Source organism: Melospiza melodia, chromosome 6 (assembly GCF_035770615.1).
Source record: "Melospiza melodia melodia isolate bMelMel2 chromosome 6, bMelMel2.pri, whole genome shotgun sequence".
Classification (NCBI taxonomy): Eukaryota; Metazoa; Chordata; class Aves; order Passeriformes; family Passerellidae; genus Melospiza; species Melospiza melodia.
Genome location: NC_086199.1, coordinates 12415019 through 12439519, shown reverse-complemented (window position 1 = coordinate 12439519; position 24501 = coordinate 12415019). Strand labels below are relative to the sequence as shown.

The 24501-nt window shown below is 43.0% G+C and overlaps 1 protein-coding gene across 7 annotated transcripts in view; it reads left to right on the top strand.

Annotated features, from left to right (window-relative positions):
- Window positions 1–24501, top strand: part of EVL (Enah/Vasp-like) — a 144775-nt gene that overhangs the window by 47253 nt on the left and 73021 nt on the right. Inside the window, exon 1 of one of the 7 annotated variants that reach the window (XM_063159966.1) lies at window positions 21727–21881. The exons of the other annotated variants lie outside the window; for them this stretch is intronic. Within the exon in view, the coding sequence (XP_063016036.1) occupies window positions 21871–21881 (11 nt within the window). The 5' untranslated portion in view covers window positions 21727–21870. Of the gene's footprint in view, window positions 1–21726; window positions 21882–24501 lie in introns of those variants that run through there. 7 annotated transcript variants of the gene reach the window in all.

Below are 24501 nucleotides of genomic sequence, written 5' to 3'. Positions count from 1 at the left end.
AGGAGACCAAGCTTAAAGTCTGTCAGCTCAGTGTTATGGCAGATGATATTTTATATTTATTTTGCAGTATTTTTAAAGTTAATTTTTAGATGGAGCTCAGGGAGTTATGTAACTTATTCCTGTGTGCTATGAATTAAAATTCAAATTTCTATTGCTACACAGTGTGACAAAACCAGAAAAAAACCCCTATGAAATGCAAAACATGCGTCATTCATTCTCTGCCTAAGTTAATTAAAAAATTAAAAATTCTGAATACAAATGTACCTGTGTGATTTCTCATTGAGTTTTAATACTGAACCATGTATTCTGCTGATCACCTAACCATTAAGAGTTTCCTTTGGGAAAACAACTTAAAACCGCAAATGGGAACCAAAATGGCAATAGTGCAGGACACCCTGTTTTAATTAATTTTACTGATTTACACCAAAATTAATACTTATTGCTTTTGCAAGAACTTGTGTGCCTGCTTGGAAACGAAGGTGGGGAGGAGGCTGGGCAGGGGGCAGGGAGGTGGAACCCCAGGCTGCAGCACCCCAGCTCCCTGCACCTCTGTGTGACTTTGTCACTCCCAGAGGAGAGGGCTGGCCAGGACAGAGCCGAGCAGCACAGACCCAAGGCAGCTTCTGCAGTGGTTGTGAAATCACACTCTGCAGTCCCCCTCTGAAACTGGCCTTTGCTTCTATTAGAAATGTTTTAAAGTGTCCCAAATTGGAATGCAATGCGTAGTTGCTACGTTAATTTGAAATTAAAGGTTTTTTTATAGCCAAAAATGATGGTTTTCATTTGATTCATCTGTAATAGTTCAATTTTTCTGTTTTCTGTACAGAGAAATAAATCACCATGATGTGCTGATTTCTCTTTATGCTTGTTTATTGTGGTGTGATGGTTTGTTCTGCTTTCAAGTGTCATTAATCCCCAAGAAGTAAATCAGAGTTTCTGAATAAGCTTTTCTTTGTCAGGTTTCACTGGGGTTTAATCCTCGTAATCGTTAAAAAGGCTTTTCTTTTTGTGGAGGAGCCTTGTTAGGAATTACAGCATGCAGACAGTAAAAGTTCAGACATTGTAGTTGTCACCTGTTAGAACTTGTATTTCTCTTTTCCCCTTCTCCTTCTGCCATGTGTAGCTGTCTAGGGCTTGGGCTGAGACACAGATGTAGTGGTTTGACTGCAGAGGGTGAGCAGAGGAGGATTTTAGTGTAATAATAATTACACTGTGCTGTATATAGTGTAAGAATAATTACACTGTGCTGTGATCTGGTCTGCAGCTCCTGCCTCCTCTGGCTTCACCACTCACCCCTGCAGTGGCTTTGGGTGAGTTTCCCAGCATCACCAGCTGGAAATAACCACATGTGGCATTTAGTCCTGGGTGGTGTAGTCTCATGTCTCTGTGCAATGGAAAATTTAGGCTTTTGGTGCAGGAAGACTTCCTTCAGAGCTGACAGCAGGGAGAAGAGACTCATTAAAACAAAACAAAAAACCAAAACAACCCTGAGTAAAACCACCCTGCCAAGATCTGCCACAAACCACATGCTTCTTTACCTGTTCTTCCCAAGCAAAGACTGTAGCACATCAGCCAAGAGGCAAACAATTAAAAGCATTTCCAAACTGTGTCCCTGAGAGGTGTCGACGGTGAGGAGTCCTGTTTGGTGGATGGTCCTGCATTCAGGAGTGGGGGAAGGATTCTCTTCTCTGTTCCCTTCCCTGTTTCTAGAAATATCCATCAGAGTGTTGTAGGCTGGTCCCAGATTAATTTCAACAAAATTGAAAAATGGAGGCTGCACGTGGCGGAAGTGGTTTTTCACTCTAGCTGGCTCCAAAGGAAAAACTCCAGACCATCAGGTACTTGGACATGTTTCACACCTTGAAAAGTTGTTTGTCCTGCTCCATTGGAGACATGGGATGCTCTGTTGGCATTTGAGGCAGAGATAAACTCATACACTGAGGCAGAGGAGTCCCCACAGAAAGGACAGCATACATTGAAAGACTTAAGATTTCACAGGAGGGACTGGATTTTTTGTAGGATTGTGCAAACTCTTTACTTTCTACTTTGTAAAAAGGACTCATGACCTGTACAACAGTTTTTGCAGTTTAGGGCTATTCTGCAGACCTCACAATGATGCTATACTGCTGTGATTTTCTTTCTGGACTTCTTATTTGTGGCTTTATATCTAAAATTTCCACTTAAAACAAATATAGCTTGATGAAAATATCAATCAGCCTTAGTTTGGGAGAGAAGAGGGAGAGCCTTTCTATTGACTGCAGAGATGCAAGTTCAGACACTGAACTTGGTGTGGATGTGTGAGGTGGATGCAAAATGAATGTATGAGATGGGCAAAAGGATCTCTGAGGAGAAGAGCTGGGTGTAAAAAGGCATAGATGGGGATATCTTGCAACATCCTCAGATGTGCCTCTGATGCAGGAGGGATGTCTTTGTTGCTGAATAGAGTTTCCCATTAGGTTTAAAGAATGGCCACTCACTCTTTGATTGAGACCACTACAAGGGATAAAAAATTACACATCTGCTTCATGCTGTCCTGAAATGTACCCTCCAATCTGCAAAACTAAAACAAGAGCTGATGAGTTTTTTATATGCATTTGATGTTATATTATAATATCTACTATCCACAGAACAGCCTTGCTGAAAAACTCCAGGAAATGTAAATGGCATGCTATGAATAGGCAAATGATCCCTAGGCAATAATGTGTGCTGAATAACCTTTGTGCCTTAGCAAGCTGCCAGATCTGCACTGAGATCTGGCAGCTGAATAATGCATTGGGCTTGATGCTGTACCTGGCTCTGGACATGGAAAGCAAGGTCAGTCAGCCCTGGCAGTGGGACCACTGTGTGCAGGATGACACTGGAAAATGTTCAAACACAGCATCCCAACGCAATTGGAGAGCAAATTTTCACTACAAAACGATGCTCAGAATAAGCTGATTTGGTCTTCTCCAGTCATTTCATATTCTTTTTTAAGAGCAAAGCAGCCTTTCAGGACCTTTTGTGGGAAGCAGAATGTGCCACTGCTGCTAGGCTTGGGGGGAGAGACAAACCATCCTTTTGTGACAAGGATTTCCACTGCAGCAGTGTCTACCAACACCAACAGGAAAGAACACAACCTAACTGTGTGTCTTATTTGGGGCTTCTGAGTGTTTCCATCTCTCTCTATGTGATCTGAGCTGTTTCAGAACATTTTTTCAGCTAGATCAGCCACAGTGGATATTTTTAGAAATGCTTTCCTGTTATGCCATTCTGCTACTGAGTGAAAAAAAAGTGAAAGGGTAAGGCCAGCTTTCAAAGGGATGCATACTCTGTCTGCTTCAATGAAATCAATATGTTAGTCTCCACCTACTCTGGCCTGGGGTTGTTTTGTGAACTACGTATCAGAAGAACATCATATCATTACAAGCATTTGAAAATTATTCTCTAAAATCAATGTGCTATTTTCTCTTAAGCTTGCATTTAGCAAACTCTTCTCAACACTTCTTCCCACTGAAAAAGTTAGTGGCTATTAATTATGAGAGAAATGCATCTGAAATTATTTTCTCCAGTGACATGGATTCATCTGTTCTCTGGCCCACATAATTCTGTTTTTACTACAGTGACATTCCAGGGGTTACACCCAAGATAAATTTATCTTGATGCATGCTATGTTATTTATTCACTGAAATATAGGGGTAAGGGGGGGGATGAGCAAAATCTGGCTGCTGCTGTGCCTGTGCACATGCTAGAAAATCTGCTGGCAGCAAACACAGCACATGGAGAAAAGTTAGCTGGCCTGATTCTGTCTTTTCCAGAAAGTCAGGGAGCGGAGGCGGCCCCGATGCAGTGCTGGCCGTGGGGCACGTGGGTGTGCTCGGGTGCTCTGCAGATGGGCAGGGCACAGGGCACCCCCTGCCAGCCCCAGCCAGCCCCCCAGAGTGCCAGCCTCTCACAGAGCCCATCCTGCAGTCAGCTGAGTGTGACCGTGTGCACAGGGGTTTTCAGACTGGGGAAGAGACGAGGATCTGACTCCATGTTTCAGAAGGCCTGATTTATTATTTTATGATATATATTACACTAAAAGAATAGAAGAAAAGGTTTCATCAGAAGGCTGGCTGAGAATAGAAATAGCAAAGAATGATAACAAAAGCTTCTGTCTCAGACAGAGAGTCTAAGCCAGCTGGGCTGTGATTGGCCATTAATTACAAACAACTCTATGAGACCAATCACGGATCCACCTGTTGCATTCCACAGCAGCAGATAATCAATGTTTACATTTTGTTCCTGAGGCCTCTAAGCTTCTCAGGAGGAAAAATCCTAAGGAAAGGATTTTCCACAAAAGATGTCTGCAACAGCTCAGCTGGGTTTGGGTGGAAAGGCAGTGCTTTGAAGTATGCCTTTGGTGCTACACTAAAGGTCATCTCCACCATGGCTCTTCCCCATTCACTGAGCAATTGTGACCACACAGACAACCACACCGTGTAGCTGTAGGAACAGAAACGTCCTCCTGTCCCTTTCATACCTCCAGAACTGCTCACGGGTCATTCCTTCATCCAGTGAACTGACAAAAATCGCCATCCTCTCTCCGCTTCCCTCAGCAATTACTCATTGTGGACTTTTTATTTCCATTTCCAGCAATGGTCTGCAACCTTGCATTGAGCTAACAACACACATCATCAGATTGATGGCCATGCCACGTGGGGTGGGGAGCAGGAGTGCCTTAGAGCAGCCACCATGCTCCTCATGGAGATTACAGTCATCAATTTCCATTTTCTGTGAGCATCAATAACATGATTCCTGGCTTTAGGAACACCAGTTGATTGCCAAGGCTAAGTAGGTTTCTTTTGGCTACCATTACTCCACCCTCACCATCAATGCTATAAAAAGACATCGGCAGCAGGTAATTTGCTTTGGCTCTATAATATATAAGCCTGAAATTGCATATTTTCTTTTACTACATCAGATTAGTACCCAGACTGGTACCTTTTGAGCCTTTACAGATGCCTTATGGCTTTCAATCCAATAGCACAGTCATCTCTTTTGCTGGCTAATCAGAAGCATTGTTGTTCAACACTGGTTTTGGGGAAAAAAGAGAAAGCTTCAAACCTTAATTAAACACCTGAACAATGCTTGGAATTTCAGGACAATAGGAAGAGCAGATCCATTTGCAGGGCAGTAGGCTCACAGCCATGTTGCTGTTATCCTGCACCCCATCCAGCAGCACTGGTCCATCCTCCTCCCTTATAACCCTTCCTGTGGATTCCCCCACCCGTTCCCACTTGGCTGCAGGCTTGGGGTCTCCATTTCACAGCTGAGCTGGCCTGCAGGCACACACAGCAGGAGCTGCTGCACTTCAATCTGAACCTGAACATCCATTTCTGTCAGGGAAGAGCTTTGCCAGGGCAGAGAGGATGGGTGGGCATCCTGACAGGGAAAGGAGCACCCTGGAGGAGGCAGCTGGGGGCTGTGGAGTTGGGGCTGATCCCTCCTAAGTGTCAGACCCCACAGGCTGCAGGTGCATCTCTGGTGGACCCCTTATCTGAGCAGCTCTGAGCTGGACCTTGCAAGGGCTTTTCAAATACTCATTCCCCAAATGCTTCTAAACAATGCCTGTGATAGCTCAAGAACCATGACTGTAACACTTGGAGGAGGAAGAAAGGCTTAATAAACCCAAATGTGTTTGCTAGCAGTAATTCACAGCAGGGTTTCTGGCTGAGCCTGCCAGCTGCCACAGTCTGCACGGGCTGCATTTAGCCAAGCCTGAAAGCAGGAGCAGTATTGGCTCTGGAGAAACCTCCTGCTCCCTGCCATTGTCTAGAGAAATGAATTGCTTTATAGTAATGCCTGGAAATTGTGTGCCAGTCACATGCTAGGCAGATAAACAGCAGAGAGTACAGATTTGTTCAATGAATCTCCAAGGCTTTCTCACTAAGGTGTCATTCTGTTGGAAAAAGGAGCTGATTCCTCCCTGTATTCCTCCAGGTGGTGGTTTGTCCCTTCAGGGATGTGTAGAGCACTATCACATCAGGTGTTGTAACTATAACTCTTGGTTGTGCAAGTGCTAACTGCAGTGCTGGAACAGTGTTTATTTCCTTTCACCATAGCATGTTCTAGATCCATTAGGAACTGCAAATGTTCTAGGATAACTGTGGCTTGTTTCTTTCCTTGCTGGTGCTGAGCCTGCTGTGATTATAAGAGATCTGACTGGTGACATGTGCCAGGTGGGTCTCAGACACCACTATAATGTTGTCTAAATGTCCTAAGTGAGCTGTGCATGGGAGCATTACATGGGCTGATTCCTGAAAATGTTCAGGGAAGATGTTAACATCATACCTAAATTCTCTACTGCAGTGTTCATCTACAGCTTTCAACCCAAATGTTCTCTCTGTGGGCTCCAAAGTGATTGTTACTTTTGTCCCCTTCTCCAGAGATATGGTCTCAGCTCTATTCTTTGGGAGACCTTCCTCTGAGAGCAGAGGAGTCACTCCATGGACAGCAGGAGTTTTGCATTTCTGACCTCACCCATTTGGGTCACTTTAGTGCTGATGTCACTGTGTCACCCACCCTGGCTCTGTTTGCTTGCCCAGCCAGGTGCAAACCCTCTGCTGTGGCCTCGTGTCCTGTTGCTGTCATGTTTATGTCTACCCTATGCCCTGGTGTTTGTTGAATCTCCCTCTAGAGCCCCAAAATTATGCTTAAGTAGTCTGATTATTGAAGCAGGGAATTTCATGGAATGGAGTGAAATTTGTCCTTGCAAATAAGGGAAAAAACCTCCTACAAAATCAACGGATTTCTGTCAGTATAAAATAAACTTGAGGGGGAAGAATCTCTTTCCTTCCTCTTCATGCCTTCCTCTTCCCCTAAAGTGTTGTAAAAAGAATAATTGCTTCTGGTAAGCCCTGTCCTGGCACTGGAAATGGCTTTCTGTGGCTGCTTACAATTACTGTGGGGATCAATGGGGAACAGCAGCACTTGTGCAGTGAAGAGTGAATGACATCAAGTTAACTTTGCCTCCCCTGCTGGGATGGATAGTGTTCTGTGGCCCTGTTTCCTTATCTTCTTTATACAAGAGTCATTTCAAGCTTGATTTTTCTTGATTATCAAAAGGGATGTTATAGATTTTACTGTACTGAAGCAACCCAAAACATTACTGCTGTTCTGAGGTGTCTCCTCAAAATCTACCCTCCAAGCACATTTGGAGGATTACAGATCCCTCCACCATAATGCATTTTAAGTTCATCCTGTTACCTTTCACACACACAGAGGTATATAAATGTCCTTTTGCTGGGTTTGGAGCTGTGTGAGGAGGAGGGATGATCACATGTGCCTTCCCTTAGAGCAATATCCCATGTGGGATGTCATGCAAAGGAAAGTGGAACAGTCTTAAAAAGCTGGGAAAAAATTAAAAAGCATTAAGAAAGGAATGGGAAGCATTTTGTGCAGTCTGCATGTAAACAAAATGTATACCATTGTAAATGTCTTTTTTCTTAATTTTTTTAAAGCTTGGACAGCATGATGCCTGCCATGTTAAATTGTTTCCTTCAGAAGCCATTGGCAGTAGCAATTGTATTGAAGTGGCTTTGAAGGCTGGAGTGAACAGCAAGATAAATACTAGCTGCATTTTGGTTTTTGCATTATCATATTGCTCTAATTCAGCTTAATGAGTCAATTATCCACTTACAGAAATTAATTACAAAACAGGCCCTAAAAGTGCCCAGGATGGGTTCTGTCAAGCCAGTGTCATGTTGTGGGATGTGATGAATGATGCTGAGCCTCTCCCCATCCCTATGCCTGTAGATTCCTTTCCTTGGGAGAGAGGTGGTGAGAGTGGAAAACTTTGGTCTTGGGCTGCAATACAAAACCTTCTGTCAGTCTGTCGTGCTTTGTGTTCAGCTTCACCTGAGTAAAAGTGGGTTTGGGAACATCAACATCATCTTGGGGGAAAAAATCTGGGAGGGGTTTGGAGCTAATTGAGCTGCAGCACTAAGGGCTCAGTGTCATTCTGGGGTGTTTGGGTGCTCACAGAGAGATTTACTGCAGGGATTCTGATCTGTAAGACATGAACTGCCTGTCTGTTGCAATGGTGCATCTCATGTCAAGGGAATGGGATGCAATAGATGAGAGTTAAATTAAAACACATTTCATGTATTTATAAATGAGCAGTTGTATCTGTTTTTCTGCTTTGGTGAACCTGACACATATGAATGTACAAACCTCAGTCTCTGATGGTTGGTATTATTTTAATAGTAAGTGAAAAGCCCAGAGAGTATAAATTGCTTGTGTTTCTTCATGACAAAACTGGATTATGTAAACCTGAAAGGAAACACTATACTCGGCAGAATAAAACTTATTCATGTATTGCCTGTTAATCTTTCATGATTAACACTGATTGAAGTTGGGGTTGGTTTTTGGTGGGTTTTGGTTTGGTTTGTCTTTCTCTAATTTGGGAGTTGTTTCTTACTATCAGTAAAAGAAGTTAAGCACTGAATTGATTTTTTGAATATTTAAAGGCTGAATCGTGCATTGCCATGAATGCTGTGATCTTTAGAGGCACTGACAGCTTTCCCTCTGGCTGTTACCATGTCTGCTTTATACAACACAAATGTCAACATCACTACTCCTCTAATTAGAGCAGTAGGTCAAACAGAGTCTTTGTCTGTGGAGGAACCCGAGCCATTAGCCATGTTAAGAAGAAGCTCCTTTGTTAAGCTTGATTTATGTTTCTGAGGTTTGTTTTATCCTGTGGCAAGCTACAAATGCTGTTTTCAGAGTGGGGCACTTTTGCTGACTGCAGAAAGGGAAACACAGAAGGGATTGTCCCTCCACTGATCCAGCCTGGCCTGAGCTGCAAAGCAAACCTTCCCCAGCAGTCCCAGCTGGCTGCAGGTCTGGCCGGTGTGACAGAGTGCATCACTTTGGTTTTATTCAAACACAAGAAGTGTGGGCTTCCAGGGAGTTTAAATCATAATAGGACTGTAAGCTGCAGAGGGTTATAAAAGTAGAGAAACACAGTTTTATCCCTTAAAACTGATGCAAAGAAAAATTGCCATCATCCTTGTTTGGGTTCTCTGCTGGAGGCACCAGTTCAGTTTTGCTTGTTCTGATTCGTTTTTAATTAGGATTTAGCATAATTTTAGCATAATGATAAACCTCCCATTTTACATCAAGAAAATAGTGTTGGCTGTCTTGACTATCCAAAAAATATGATTGGTATTTACAGATCATCCCATTTGTTTTTCTGATGTCTTTGATTGCATCTCTTCCAATGCAATATGCATCTCACAAACTGAAATTGCCTTATGAAAATACATAGAAAAATATTTTTAAATAGACTATGGGCTTATTTTTTATTTTATTTTTTTTATATTTTAAATTTTATTTAAATGTATTTTTAATAAACTGATTTGTTATATAACATTTTTTTGTCTCTGTGATCTTGGTTTTAGTGGGTAAGTAGTTGGTGAGTCTCCAGTGGAAATTCTCAGATTTCAGAACAGCAGGATTTTTCCTTAGAGTAATTAATAGTCAAATAAGCTAACACTTATTTGACTATTTGGCATGAGCTGCTGTATGTGCTTTAGTTGTTTCTCTGGAAGCAGAGTGCCAGCAGTGGAGAGGAGATCACAGCAATCTTTCCTCCTCAGAGACAAGCGTGTTGAAGAGCAGTGCCAAGCAAAGATGGACAGGAAATGCTCTGGGTATTGTTTCTGTGTCCTTTGTTCTCGTTAGCATTTGGCATAGCCACTTGTGCTTCCTTTCTCCTGCCCATTTCCCTACAATGCCATGTGCCACCCCACAGACCAGGGTGGTGTGACTGACTCCTTACAGATGAAATATTCATTTCCCTCTGCCCCCTGGCAAACCTGAAGGACGTGGAGAGCACAAAGGACAGTGTTCCATCCTCCCTCCTCGAACCCACCCTGAGCACACAGCATGCCCAAAGCCTTGGGCACTGGTGGGCACTGGTGGGCATCTCCTGTGTGTCTGGGGCTGCCCTGTCCAAGGAATTGCCTGTAACTGGTCCCTGGGCTGTGGGCTGGGATATTCTGCTTCCTGCACAAGAGAATGGTGTGGGGGGCTCTGCCTGCTGCCTTCCCACTCTGCCTGCCAAGAGCACCGCTCAAATGCTGTGCCTCTCCCAGGGTTATCTGGGAAAGGAAACCACCTCCTGAACACCCCTGCAAGGTGCTGAAACAGGATTTTAACTAGAGATGGGAAGGTTCATCACATTCAGTTGGTAGGTGGAAACCTGAAATGGCTGAAAGTGCTTGCAGTGTTGCAGAGAAAAAAGCCTCTTCTCTCTTTCTGCTGTGCCCCAGCACAGTGCTGACATCTCAGGGGAGCTGAAGCTCTGGAGATTTTGTGTTGGAGGATCTTTACTACCGTGGCTCTTTGGGTTGATTTTTTTGTTTTGTTGTTTGTTTGGTTGGTTTGGGTTTTTTTACATCTGCTCAGTGACTGTCATTCTGCAGAAAATTAAAGCTGCTCATTACCCCAAACAGAAGCTGTGTTTGCAGATTTATGTTGCCCTTCTCTGAAGAGACAGTGCTGCTTCTGCCAAATTAGCTGCAGCAGATCTATGACCTGGAGGCTGCTCTTTAGTAGGCTGGAATTAAACCATCCAACACACATCCAACATAAACACTGCTCCTATAATGAAGCTCAGATACAAGATACCAGGTGCCAAGTCTCTGTTGGATTTTAGAGTGTTACCTAACATATTTTTAGAAATACCAATCTTATTGCTGAAAACCAAATGAAACTGAAATAACAGACTTGGGTTTAGTTTTTTTTTCATTACTGCATCACAGACCTATGAATTAATGACTTTCAATTCATTTTTCCACTTCATACTGAATATAAACTGAAAGACTAAGGCATACTATTTCCTCTTTTCTTCTCCAGAATAAGAGTGCCCTTACATGTGCACCATAATATTGCAGGTGAAAAGCATGAAGTAATTTTGATTGTTGTGTGTGCATAAAACAGTTTAATATGGAGATCATACATAAATATAATGCAGATCATACATAAATATATTTCTTAGTTTACATAACAGTTTGGCTCCTATTGACTCAGTACAAGTATTTCCTGAGGGCTCTCCTGACTCTTGGTCAAATTGATGCTCTCTGTTCCTTCTAACACCATGGTCTTGGTGTTAGAACAAAGGAGCACAGAGAAAGTCACAGATGTCTGCAAAGTTGGCCAGTAGCTTTAGGAATGAGCTAGGGAGCTCTGCTGTTTTGGAAACCTGAATCTCCACAGGTTTCACACTGAAGATGCCCTGTTAGCCTCGCTGGCTGTGCCCTGGTGTTTGCTGGTAGCCCTGCTCAGCAGGAAGCACTCCTCTCTGTCCTCACCCTGCAGTGCTGGCTCTCACACAGCTCCACGCCGTGTCTCTGAAGGCACACTTCATTGCACGCTGTGTTATGCCTTTTTATAATGAGCTGGGTGCTCATTAAAGCTTCACAGTCATAAGCTGTAATTTAGCTTGAGGAGCACTGCAATATCAGTGTGGCACCTGGAAACCAACCTTGTCTCAAGCTGGGCTATGTCAAAATGTAAGTGAAGGTACTTATTTGTAACAACTGAAGTGGATGAGAGAATTGCAAGTGTTTATAAAATGTACAGATGAAAAAGTGAAGGAAAATCTAATCTAAGTCTTCAAACCCCTTCTCATTCATTCCAGAATCAACCCCCTCTCCAGTCATTCAGCCAGCCCTCTGCTTCCTGCTCTTTGGTGTCATGGCTGTGCAGAGGGGCTCTGCCCTCATCCTCTGGCTCCAGAAAGTTTCCATTCCAGCAGAGGAGGCTCCCAAGAGCCCTCCAAGGGTCTGCATCACACTCCCTTTTCCTTTGTACATTTATGCAACCAACTAAATCAAGACGCCACTATGAATTGCTTCTGATAAAATTGTGGTCTGCCTCCCCTCACATTTAAAGCATGAGTCTCCTTTTTGGCATCTGACTGAGATCACCTAGGGATGATACTAAGTTTGAAAAGACTGATCCCCAAAACTGTCTTGAATGGGTGCAAATAGAATAGAATAGAATGAAGTACACCAGTAAAACAGAATATGCAACAAGCCCCTATCTTCTCTGAACCTTATTCTCATCCAGAGGCTGTTTAGATGACCCAGCAGCAGCTAACAAAGCAAGTGTGGTCCTGATGTAGCAGGGAGTGCTGGGTCCCAGAGCCAGCCTGGTGAGTGTGGATGTGCATGCTGCTGGGTGAGAAGTATTCTGCCTGTTTTCTGGAGGGGTTCCATTAAAAACTGCAGTGCCTTGAGACTCCAAAATCAGAGCTGGGCACTGAGCATGGCAATAGTGTGCACAGTGCCTCAGGCATGGCACAGACCAAGAGATCCTGAACAGAAAGTAAAATATAGAAAACCTCTTTATCAGCATGTTTTATTCTTATTCTCATTTTTAAATGGTGTGAACCTAACTCTAAGTGTCAGTGGAAGTGAAAAACCAAGAAGAACGAGGTATCTGGCTCTGCTGGCACACCAATTCATGGCTCTTGTTTTATTCTATTTTCCCTTTTCTCTTATTCTGGGGCAAGTGAGATGAGTACTGAAGAGCGAAACAACTCTATCCAGAAAAGATATGGGAAGGGATGGAAAACCAGGCAAGTGATAAAGAGTCCACTACCTATGTAACACCAAGCTGGGAGCTGGAAACCACTCCCTGTGTAGGCCACCATACCATCAGAGTGAGGCAGGGAAGTCCTCTTTTCACTTATGTCTTTCAGGGGAGTGTTCCCCAAATCCAGGGTCTGATTTCCAGCTGTGGTTGTATTATCAAGTGAATAAGGACCATGGTCTTGGTGTTAGAAGCCAGTTAGCCTAAGCAGAAAGAGATTAAACAGGCAACAAAAGCAGAAGTATTGAAGAAGAAAGGTTCATGGCAAAAAATGCAGTCAGTTGTAAGGAAAATGGTTCTTTGCAGCTTGTGCTCCCTAACCCAGTTCCAGTGCCCTTCATGGGAATGTGAGCTGGATTTGACTGGGGCTCTTGGAGGTCAATGCTTTATCCACCAAGCTGCAGCTGCCTAAACTGAGTGTGCAGCCCAAGAGACAATTGAGAGCTTTGCCTGGTTTCTATTCTGTTTGCACTTTGGGGAGTTGGTTTCAGAGACCAAATAATGCTGTAACATTGCTCAGCTGATAACACACCAGTTATAAAGTTCACTGTGAGGGATCTTGCTGTGACTTGAGTGAAGGGTTATGTGTTGCTCTTGATTTTGATGAGCCCTTTGGGGCCTACAGAGAAACCAGGGTGTGATGTAGGGCAAGACTTGCAAGGCTATGGCAATTTATTCAATCTTTAAAAACTCTTGTGTTGTTTTGGATTTTTTTAAATTAAAAACTTGATCATAATGTGGCTTTGAATGCTGCTTTCCATATTCTTTTTGGGGCTGAGAAATAATGGTTGATGTTACTTGAATTTGCCTTTTGATCCCACTTTCTGTGGTTATTAGCATTACTGTTGAGGCTGGGCTGCCTTAACACAGGCCCAATGGAAGATGCACTGCAGCTGTTATCTTACTCCCTAGAAATCCCCCATGACCTGAATTTGTGATCTGGGGAGATGGTGGAGCTGTAGAAGGTTCAGAAAGGCATTAGAAGGAACAGCAAGCTGAGTTACTACTGAAACTTTCCCCATTCTCGTATCCTTTCTCTTACCTGACCTTTCTGTAAATTTGCTGTGATTTAGTGATTGGGTGATTTTAATTTCTCTTTTAATTTTTCATTTTTTCCCCAAACCATTGTATCAGTAATGCAAAAGGACAGTTTGAAAGATTTCAGTCCTGTTATAATAAACCCAGGGTATTGTTGTGAAAAGCACGTCTTGACACAGACAGAGGCTGTTGAGTACTCCCACTCTGTGTAATGGCTCAAGGGCTAAGCTTTTATGTGAATGAAGCTTTATCTTTGGATGGAAGGGTTATCTTTTGACAAGTCTGAAGTGCTGACAAAACCCCTACATATTTTAGACAGTGAAAAAAATGCCAAATTACTAGAAAATTGTACTTTTGGGAAAAGTCTGTAATTCTGATGCTGGTTTTGAAAGGAACTGTGCATGCCATTGTGGAGGGTTTGGTGGTCATCAGATGGATGAACTGGTCAGCGTACCAGTGGAGGTGAGCAGCAATTCTTTGGGACACCCTCCCTACCAACAGGACTTTGGTTTGCTCTTCTAAGAAAATAAGGTTTATGCTTTACCTCTCTGGATGTGGGAACCCAGAACATCCCTCTGGCTGTCCAGGATGGCCAACACCCCTGCCAAGGGGCTCGGAAGCCTGGGCACGAAGCCCAAAACACCTGTGGGTTTGATTATGACCCATGGAGCAAGTTACCAACCTTATATGAAGATCAGTAAGCCACAACAGTTTAAGTAAAATAATAGTGAAGTTATCACAGGGTGAAAAAGTAGACTTTGGGGTTTCTGGTATGGGGGTTCAGGGGGCAAGATGGAGGGATCTGGGCGTGTCCAACCTTTCTCCTTCTTCTTCTTGGCCTCCATCTTCTGCTGTGATGTTGGCACTTTTAGATTGGTTTAGAGTAGGAGGTCACTGTCTAACAGAGGTGATTGGTATTGGAGAGTAATTGTAAATATTGTACACGTAGTTTTGAGTATAAAGACATAACACCACCCCAGGGGCAGGCAGAGTGCCTGGAACTGTCCTACTGGACAGACCTCAGCAGGGCAGGAGAACATTTTTTATAGATAAGATGCAATAAACAACCTTGAGACCGAGAAATGAAGAGCCCTGACTCCTTCTTCAAGTGCTGGGCTGGGAAAAGAGACTTTCAAACTTTTCTTGGGGTCACTCTGATAAGCTAGAGGTCCTGGCATCTGCCCATCCTCTTCCTTCTCTCTATCACCTTCCCAGTAGCTGACCAGCACATTCAGAAATGTCAGCCCAGTTTGACAGAGGAGTGAAAGTCACTGGTTTCTGACACTCACCAAGTGGCTGGAGAGGAGAGGGATTCAGTCTGATGTCCTGTGTGAAGTGAGAGCAGGACACAGTCAGGTTCACCAGCAATTCACTGCCATCTTGCATGTGTTTAGTAAATGCCCAGCTCCTGAGAAATGGCACTTTGTGGTGTCCCTGCATGGTGATGGGAAAGTCACAGAGGACACAACACAGTCAAGAAAATAATTTTGGACAAGATAAGAGGGGGAAAAGTTGCTAGGATAAAAATCATGGTAAAGCAAGAATACTTCTGCTATTATTTGACAAATATCATGCACAAACAAGTCTGGAGCACAAATGTGCTCAGGGATCCTGTTTCAGTTTTGGCACTCAGAAAATCTTTTTATCTGTCAGGCAATGGGAAAAATCTTTGCCAATAAATAATCAAAGGAGGGAAAAGAGGAAAAGAAGGGTCTGCCAGGATAGTTTTTGTTTTAATAAGTATTGTCAGTAGTTTTGGATGAAGGATTTGTATACTACACATCTCCATTTGCTAGCTGTCCTTGTGTTTATTTTTACTAAAATAATCTGAAAATTATTCTTCTTGTGAAATTTAAGAGACATCCTCCCACTTTCCTGATTGCCACAATTAATACGGATTTTTGAGTCAAGTTTATTGACATTTGGTGCTGTTTTATGCCCACCTCAAAGAGAGTGTCACCTTTTCCCTGATGGAACACTAGAAACAGTCAGATCTGCAATGTTCACTTTTTAACAGACTAAAAATATTTAATCTAAATCAACACTGTGACTCAATTGTGCAGCTTGTTTGGGCCCAACAATGATTTGTTATTTTTCCCAGCCAAAGTATATCTGCAAATATCAGGGCCACACTCATTGTCCATCACTGCAAACACTGGATTTAAGATGGGGCTTCAACAGATCAGTATGATTTTCCTTGTTCTACTTCCTAACTGATGACACAGATGATATAAAAGATAAATTGCTGCTGCAGCTGGAATGGCTAATTGCTAATAGGAATTTTGCCACCAACTTCAGCAAGGATAAAGCAAGTATTGATTAGTGCAAAAATGAAATGAAATGCACGTGAAAATGAAAAAATATGGAAGGAATATGGATGCTTTTAAAGGAGAGCTTCCCTGCATGTGTGCAACTTGTTGTGTTCCATGGCAGTGAAAGCTGACATGACAAACTGCTGACTGTACCCATTCCACCTTCAGGGATCCTTCTGCAAGTTGAAGCTTCCCTGTGCCTGTAAGTCAGCGATTGTTTCCAACCCGTCCTTTTTAAGAAACATAAATATCAGAAACAAGGGCAGTCATTCTTCATCTTGGTATGAACCTGGCCTTGTAGAGCCTGCACAACCTTCACTTTGAGCCCTCACTTTTTAGGGATGGGGTTGCTGGCTTGAAAAGTGCTTTCCCAATGAATATCAAATGATATGACCTGAACATCAGACAGGCATGTGCCTTTAGAGAACTGATAAAAATACAGTTATGTGTGATTTCTGATCCATTTTTGGTCAGCTGCTTCCCCTCCAGTCTCTTGAGCTGGGTTTATATGGTTTTTCTTTACTCCAGCATCCCTTACATCAGAAAACCTCTCCTTATGTTCACACCTCACCCACCCATGAGCCTCTGAAAGGTTTGTCATAGAAACCCTTCCACAGGCTTATGGTGCCAGCCACATGTGATAGGGCTGTCCCATGATACAAATATCTGATCTGTTCAGCAAAACATGATGCTTGAATTGCATTTCTTAGTGGTGGATAGCATTAAATAGCTAAGGTAAGCACCAGAATTGAGGCAGTGCTAGTTTTGAGTGAGAAGCTCCTGGTCTTCCTTTGGGGCCATTGTGAAGTTGGTATTTCTTGTTTCACATACAAACCCCAGAAATTTACATGACCACCCCATAAATCAAGTGCTATAAAAAAGTAATGTGGGCAGTTGAAAGGACCTCTGCCAACAGCTGCTGAAACCACTGATCATGTTTGCTAAATTTAAGGAAAAATGCAAGCTGAAGGTGAAAATACATCAGCTGTGGAGCAATGTTGGGGGACAGCATATGCTTGGTGATATAAATGTGAGAATGTTTTCCAGTTGATACCCCAAGTGAGTTTATATTTACACTTAGACCATGTCTAATGGCTCTTTAGATCAAGGGCATTGCTAAACTTTAACTTTAAAAAAAGTTATGGGGAAAAGCTAAGTTCACCCTTTAAAATCTGCAGTACAGAAGGAGGTTTGCAACACTGTAAATCTCATCTTCTGGAAAAGAAAGGAGATGGTATGCCTGAGCTGAGGTACTGCTGGGAACAGCAGCTGTTTGTGACCGAGTTCACAGGAGTCCAAGGACGAGGGAAGAGACAAGGATCTGACTCTATGTTTCAAAAGGCTTGATTTATTATTTCATTATATATATTATATTAAAGCTATACTAAAAGAATAGAAGAAAGGATCTAATCAGAAGGCTAGCTAAGAATAGAAAAAGAAAGAATGATAACAAAGATTTGTGGCTGGGACAGAGAGTCTGAACCAGCTCAGTGTGATTGGCCATTAATTAGAAACAACCAACATGGGCCAATCACAGATGCACCTGTTGCATTCCACAGCAGCAGATAATCATTGTTTACATGTTGTTCCTGAGGCCTCTCATCTTCTCAGGAGGAAAAATCCTAAGGAAAGGGTTTTTCATAAAAGATGTCTGTGACAGCTGTTCTTTGCTCTGGAGCAGGTCAGGGTGGTGGGGCTGGTTCTAACTCCAGGTACAGAGATGCCCATGCTGGTGGCTGCAGTGAGACTGCTGGCATGGAGCCTTGGTAGATACAGCCCTTGGTACCACCAGCTGCCATGAAACAATGGGAAAATGTTTGTTTAATAAGGACTGTAAAATGTCCCCGGCACTCAGGACTCTTAAGTACTTTCATAATTTCAGGGGAACTTTTCCTGGCAGACTTTGATCATGTTAAATAGATTTCCCATGATATCATAACGCTTCATTTGTTATAAATGTGCTGATTTGCGGATGTGCAATTAGCTGACTCAAGCACAAAAGCAGTATAGATGCCCTGTGTATGAAGTGGCAGTTTATTCCTCTCCATATGGTCTGGAACTTGTTCCATGCTGCTTACCGTGGGGTCTGGGCTCACTGCCCGCTGCTCATCACACTTTATAGAGAGGAAAATTGAAGGCAGCCACGGAGTTAATTCTTTGCAATACAGTTATTTCCTTCAGGCAATACCTAAGCTGTTTGCATCAGCCAAAACATCCCCCTGGAAGCAGGTGAGTCCTGGCTGTTCCCTCTGCAGAATGAGGGTGAGATGAAATCATCTTAGCAAAGGGCACTGCATGACTTGAGAGCCAGGGGCTTTCCAGAAGGAAAAAATAGGGCTTCCCAAATCCTGCATAACACGTGGCCTTTAAAACGATTTTTTTTCCTGCCATATGTTTATTTATCACTACTTGAATGGATCTATACAAAAGGCTCAATCTTGTCCCTCTTAAGTCCATGGAAAGACTTCCTTGCACCTCAGCAGTGATGGAGTTGCATCCTAAATTAATATCCCCAAAAAGACTGTTTTATAAAATATGCTCAGTGCAGGATCAATTGTTTTGCTCTTGAAGTGGCACCTGGCACCTCACCTCACTGCACATTTTTAACTCTTCTAATAGTAAATAAGTATATTTTACACTCCTGTATGGTTTCTCTCATGCTCCTTTCAAATGAATGGGGAGCATGGAAAAAAGCTATTTGAGAGAGCAAGAGCATATATTAACATACAGGGTTAAACTTTCTGGGGACAAGGATTTTTTTTTTTTTGCCTCATCAGCATGTTTAACAGTTGCAAATCTCAGTGTATGAGGAAATGTCTTACATTCAAAGACTATTAACAGCTGTGAAATTAGATTTACAAATCTGAATATATAAATGCATATTTTATATGCTGTTGCATATCATTTGTGCATATATTCATGAAACTGTCTTGTAGTTTGTGAAATTTCAGTGTAACATTTCAGTGGGAACTTCCAGATTTCTTAATCATGAAATCGTTAAATGAAAGGCTTGCCATATGCAAATTTTGAAATTTGTGCAATATATATGTTGCCTTTTGAGGATAACACAGAACTAAACCCAGCAGATATATAAGCATAAATAGTTATTTGGAAGGTCTGAAACATGCCTGTTAAGAAAAAAATATTTTAATCATGTCTACCTTCAATTAACTCGTAGGTGGGTACAGTTTTATACTATGATTGTGATTCAAATTTTTTTTAATAGTATGAGCAACACATTCTACAGTGTTTCACTTCATTCTTAAAAATATCCTGGGTTTTATGCTTGGAGATTAGTCATTTTGAGGCTGAGGCACTCACCTTTCTAGCTCAGCCTACAGCTCTAAGGATTGAAAATACATAACATTATTGTCATATACAAATCACAATTCATCTGGTAATGAAACTCTCCAAAGGAAAGCAAATCCAAGACTTGGGAGTGTTTGGAACATGAAAGCTGAGTGCATGGCCAGCAGACGTGCTGCTTGCAAACCTATGGGAATATTCACTTAATTGCAAGTAAAGCCTCGCTTCTGTGTTTAGGAATCCTGATCTGCTCACACAGATCTCAGCACATGACTGAAATAATCTGTTTATCCAGCATATGGTTCTTTGTGAGGACTGGATAGAAGTCAGCTACTCGGTCTTATGTGTCATTTGTCACACAGCGCTGTGTCCTTCTAAGTGCTCCCTTTCTAGTGCAGGGCCATGGAGGCATTTTAGCAATGCAAAGAGGTGATTAGAGGCACTTCTGCTGGAATGTATGGTGCTTAGTGAAATTAATTTGGCTTATGACAGGGGCATGGAAAGGCAGCCCTGGGCTTTGTCCTACTCACTGTCACTGTTTCCTGGGGTGACATTGGATGTGTCAGTAGTGACCTGCTCTTTGCTGGCCTTTGGCATGCACGGTGCTAGCAGGAGAGGGGAGGTTGGGAGTTTCCAGGTGTGCTCAAAGCTGTTTGTTCAGGAGAACCAAATATTTAAAACCAGAGTTTTCTAGCTGATATTATTGTAGCTGATATTTGTGTGTAAGGAGGGTAATATCTACTGGGTTTAACAGGGAAATTATCATACTCATAAGTGCTGTCTCCTTTCCCCCAAATCAGTGACCATATCTATCTCAGACACATCAGAGAAATAAAAAGGCTCCTCAGATCTTTGCTTATCTTCATCTTCCTAAGTTCATCTAAGTTCATCTTCCTGCATCCTTCTGCCTAGAACAGTGGAGCCAGCATGGCTGATCTGGGCCATTAGTGATTTGTGTCCATACTTACTTGGAGATGCATTTTTCAGGTTATGTCCTTTTCTAATACATGCAGTAAAGTACTATTTGCACTGACTAACTCTACAGTTATTGTCTAGGATATGTGAGCTATACAAAGGAACTGCCACTTGAAAAGTTTTAAATTAATGAAAAGCAGGATTTTTTTTGAATGAAACAAGGTAGTGCCCATCATCCACACAGATCTCAAAGCAGAAGGATATAGTAGCAGAAAAATGCAGCCAAATTGAAATCCCGAGCAACAATAAAATCCTTCATTAAACAGAAAGAAATAGAGAAAAAACAAAAGCACTACAGGAAAAGCTGTGCTTAAATGTCAGTGAGAACTTCAATTCTTGTTGGCTTTTAAACTCCCCCCATCAGAAAACTGAAACTCTTCAGTCATACAGAGATTTTCTGCAGAGGAACTGGAAGCAGCAACTGAGCAGGCGATGCACCACCAGCTGTGAGAGCAGCCAGATTTTGACACCCATGTGTTCACTAGGTGCCATTTCAGCAATAGTTTCTGTAGGTCTTTCAGTTGGACCATGAAAGTAATCTCTTGTAACAGGAAAAACAGTGAAGGTGGAAAGAGCTCGGCTCCCCTGCTTAGGTGCAGCAGTGTTTGCAGCCCTTGATGCCCAGCAGAAACTGCACTGAAGGGTTTGTGTCAAATTTAGCTTATTTCTTACACATCTCTCTTTTTGCTGTATTAAACAGAGATCTAAGGTTCTACAAATGTATGTTACACTCTGAAAGCACGGCAAGGATGTCAGGAATCGTGTGATCTCCTGAGGACCGGTCTCCTCAGGGCTCTGCAGGTTCTGCTCTCATTAGCAGAGACTTCAGGGCCTCTGATGCTGACTCCCAGAGAAGTCTGTGTGCCTCCATGGTAAACCATGGCTTCTGACTGTGTTTCCAGCAGTTCTTCCAGAGCTGAGAAGCTCTGCAGTTTCTTGGGTGCTTTGGGAAGTTACCTGGTGTCTGCACCCTGCGTCCTCTGCTCCAGGTCAACTTGAGCAGATGTGCAAAAGGCATTTGAGTGGGTGAGGAGATAAAATTAGCACTGTGCTGTGCCAGGTAAAGCTCTGGGCTGGAGCTGGCCCTCAGCAGGATGCCAGGTTGGCTGCCAGGCGGTGCAGGGCCCTCGGTGCCACCAGGGCCCCTGGGTTTGGTTCTGTGCTGTGTAAACACCCGTGCCATAAATTAATAACAGCAATTTTTTTTTTCTGGGTCTGAGCTTTATTTGCTTTGCTTTTTCTTGGACAGTGAACCTGCGCCTTGAGAAAACGTGTGAAAACTTTTTAATATCCATGCCTCCAATGAGGCAACAACGGCGCATCTAATCTTCATCTATATTGTTTGTACTTTTGCTCAGCAAAGCAGCAATAAGAAATAATAACATTTCTTCTTTAAAGTGCCTTCCCCGCCCCTGCTGTATGTTACTTCCTGCCCTCCTGCTCTCTCAACAGCGCTTCCCTTTCCTGTTTTGCTTATAAGCCTTCATAGAGACTCTTGGCTTGTGTCTCTGCCAAATCTGTCTTCTGCTCAGGTGAAATAGGCTGTTTGGAATTGAGCACACGTGCCGGCTCTGAGCGTACACCTCTGTGGGACTGCCTGGCCAGGTCCTCCTCCATGGCAGGCACGTAAGTACCTGGGGACTGTGACTCTTGGCAGGGACTCTGGTGACCAGAATTAATGCGACTGGATGGGAAGGAGAGCACGTATTGTGATAAACACAGAAGGTTTGGGTTTTGGTTATAGCCTGGTAGGATAATTTATAATTGTACAAAATGGTAATTAAGCTTTTATGACAATGCTACATTAATATGCATCCCCTGGTGGTGAGGGAGAAGCTGACTTGATGAAGCGAGGGTTTCTTCATTCCTGATCTGCCTCCATCAGCTGGAGGGGAATTGTCACAGGTTTATTTACATTTCTTCTGGGATTGAAGGGAGCCAAGGCAAAGTGATGCCAGCTTTAATGAAAGATCTTTATGTTGATTTCCTCTATTCACTTTCGAGTCTGCCTTTCCTGGTCATTAGTTATAATTATGATCATTCAACGCCTTTTTTTAAGGTATCATTCTCCTGAAATACAGGTATGGTTGGCCCATGAGTGAGAGCCCTCAGTCATGTATTTTCACTTGACAGTTCAGTTTTGCATAATTCATATTTTACAAGATTAGGTACTTCTCACTTTTATTTCTGTAATTTAAGGGGGAAGGGAAGTAGTGTATATTGATAGCAACCTGATCCAGTCGAGTTGCTTTTTTACTGTTTTTGTCTAATTGCGTTCCTGGTGTTTCTCCAAGCCATTTACTTGACTAATTTTTAGGAACTTCTAAACATTTACTTGATATTTACTTTTAGCAACTCCCAAAGTCTATCTTCAAGGTGGTGTATAAAATCTGGAAGTGAGCCCCACCTCACAGAAAGAAACTTTACATGATTCAAAGCATTAATGGAGCAGTGAAGTTCCTCCATCAGGAGTCCCCATTAGCAGTCAGTTGTTGGAACTTGGAAGGAAAAGTTTCCTGGAGCATGGCTTGGCAGAAATGGCACTTAGCTTAATCACACACTTCCCCAGTGAAGTGCCTTGTGCAAAGCAGATCTCTCTAAGCGTTTCTTAACATGCTGAGTTGAGATGCTGATAACTGGAGCTCCCCTGAGAGTCATTTGAATTCTCATGCTTCAGTTCACAAAACCTACCAGAAGAGGGATGGGTTAAAATTAACAGCACTGCATGGTTTTAAAATCTCAGCAACACAAACTAAGCAGATGTGCTGGCTTACAAGGGCATCAGTCTGTAGCCTCTCTGCTGGCCCCAAATCTGCCCTGATTGGCAGATGTGCTATTTAAGAGCTGTGGCAGACACTGAGAGGTCAGGGCTCTCACAGACCTTGGCTGGCAGTGCTGAGGACAGTTCTGGGCTGACAGTCAGACCCAGGTGAAGTATCTGTTCCTCTGCAGTCATGTTTGCATACTGTATAATTTTTTGTATTTCTTCTCACTTTTCCCATGCTCGAGAGCATTGAGGGGTGACAGAAGGTTATGCAAGTTTCTCCGGTCATGCCGGGATTGTGTGTGTATTCCCAAATTTAGCAACTCATCTGCCAAAGTCCTGGCGTATTGTGCAACCTGGGTGCCTCATAAACTGTCTCTTCCCTGGTTTCCAGCTGATGTGTCTGCTGTGGGTATCTGCAGCAGATACTGGACAAGGCAGTTCCCACTGGGCATGCCAATGTAGTAAGGGACAATTCAAAATTAATGTCTTATTCCTAACAGAAAGTAACTTGAATATTCTTCCTTATGGAGGTGAATCAGTGTTCATCTTATTCTTAATGGTCCTATAAGTACCAGTATTTCCATTTCCTGCTCTGTAAAATATGTATTTGTCTTGCAGGTGTGTCATGACTTTATTTAACCGTGTCAGTCCTTTCGAGAGCTGCTTATGAAGGAGGCTTCATATTTTTACTATTTTCTTGTAATTATTTAATATTAAACAGTTCAGATGCTAGAGTTTAACAGTGCAGAAAGGTGATGGCCAGGCACCTTCAGCAGATGCTCAGTGCAAAAGGCTCCTCTCCCACTGGCAGTGCAGACAAACTCCAGCACCAAAAGATCTGCAAGGTGAATGTGCAGACCTGAGCAGGACACCAAAACCAGCAGCATCTGTGGGACCTTCCCTTCAGGCTGGCTGGAGCAAGGGCAGCACTCTTGGGTAGGTCCCTCTGCACAGGCAGGCAACCAGGAGCAAGTGCAAATGGAGAACTTCTGACCACTGGGTTGGTTTTTCAGGTAATGCCAGGAAATGGAGCTCAGAAAACATCTGGAGGCAGTCATTGTGGCACCTCCATATTATATATGAGAATGTGACTGCTGCTATTTAAATATCTGCTATAAAATATTCAAGCATTTACATGTCACTGAGGACTGAAAGTGCCTTTCTGGCTATAAAGCCCCCATGGGGCTGCCCTTTGGTGTGATCAAGGGCTAAGTGCTGTATTTTCACTATGAGGTGTTGCTGCATTGCTTCAGGAAGTTTCTTCAGGGCTCTGGGACAGAAGTGAACGATGGTGACACCGGCTGTGCTGCAACTTTGGTTGCAGAGGGAAGTAGACTCCGAAGCAGGGGGTCCCAGGAGTCACAAGTGTGACTGACATTGTGCTGGAGAAATGAGGCTCCCAAGAAGAAGGGGGGCCATGAGCAGAGCTGGTGGTGAATCTCTGGTGGGAGGGCTGGAGAGTCACTGCACTACAGCAAC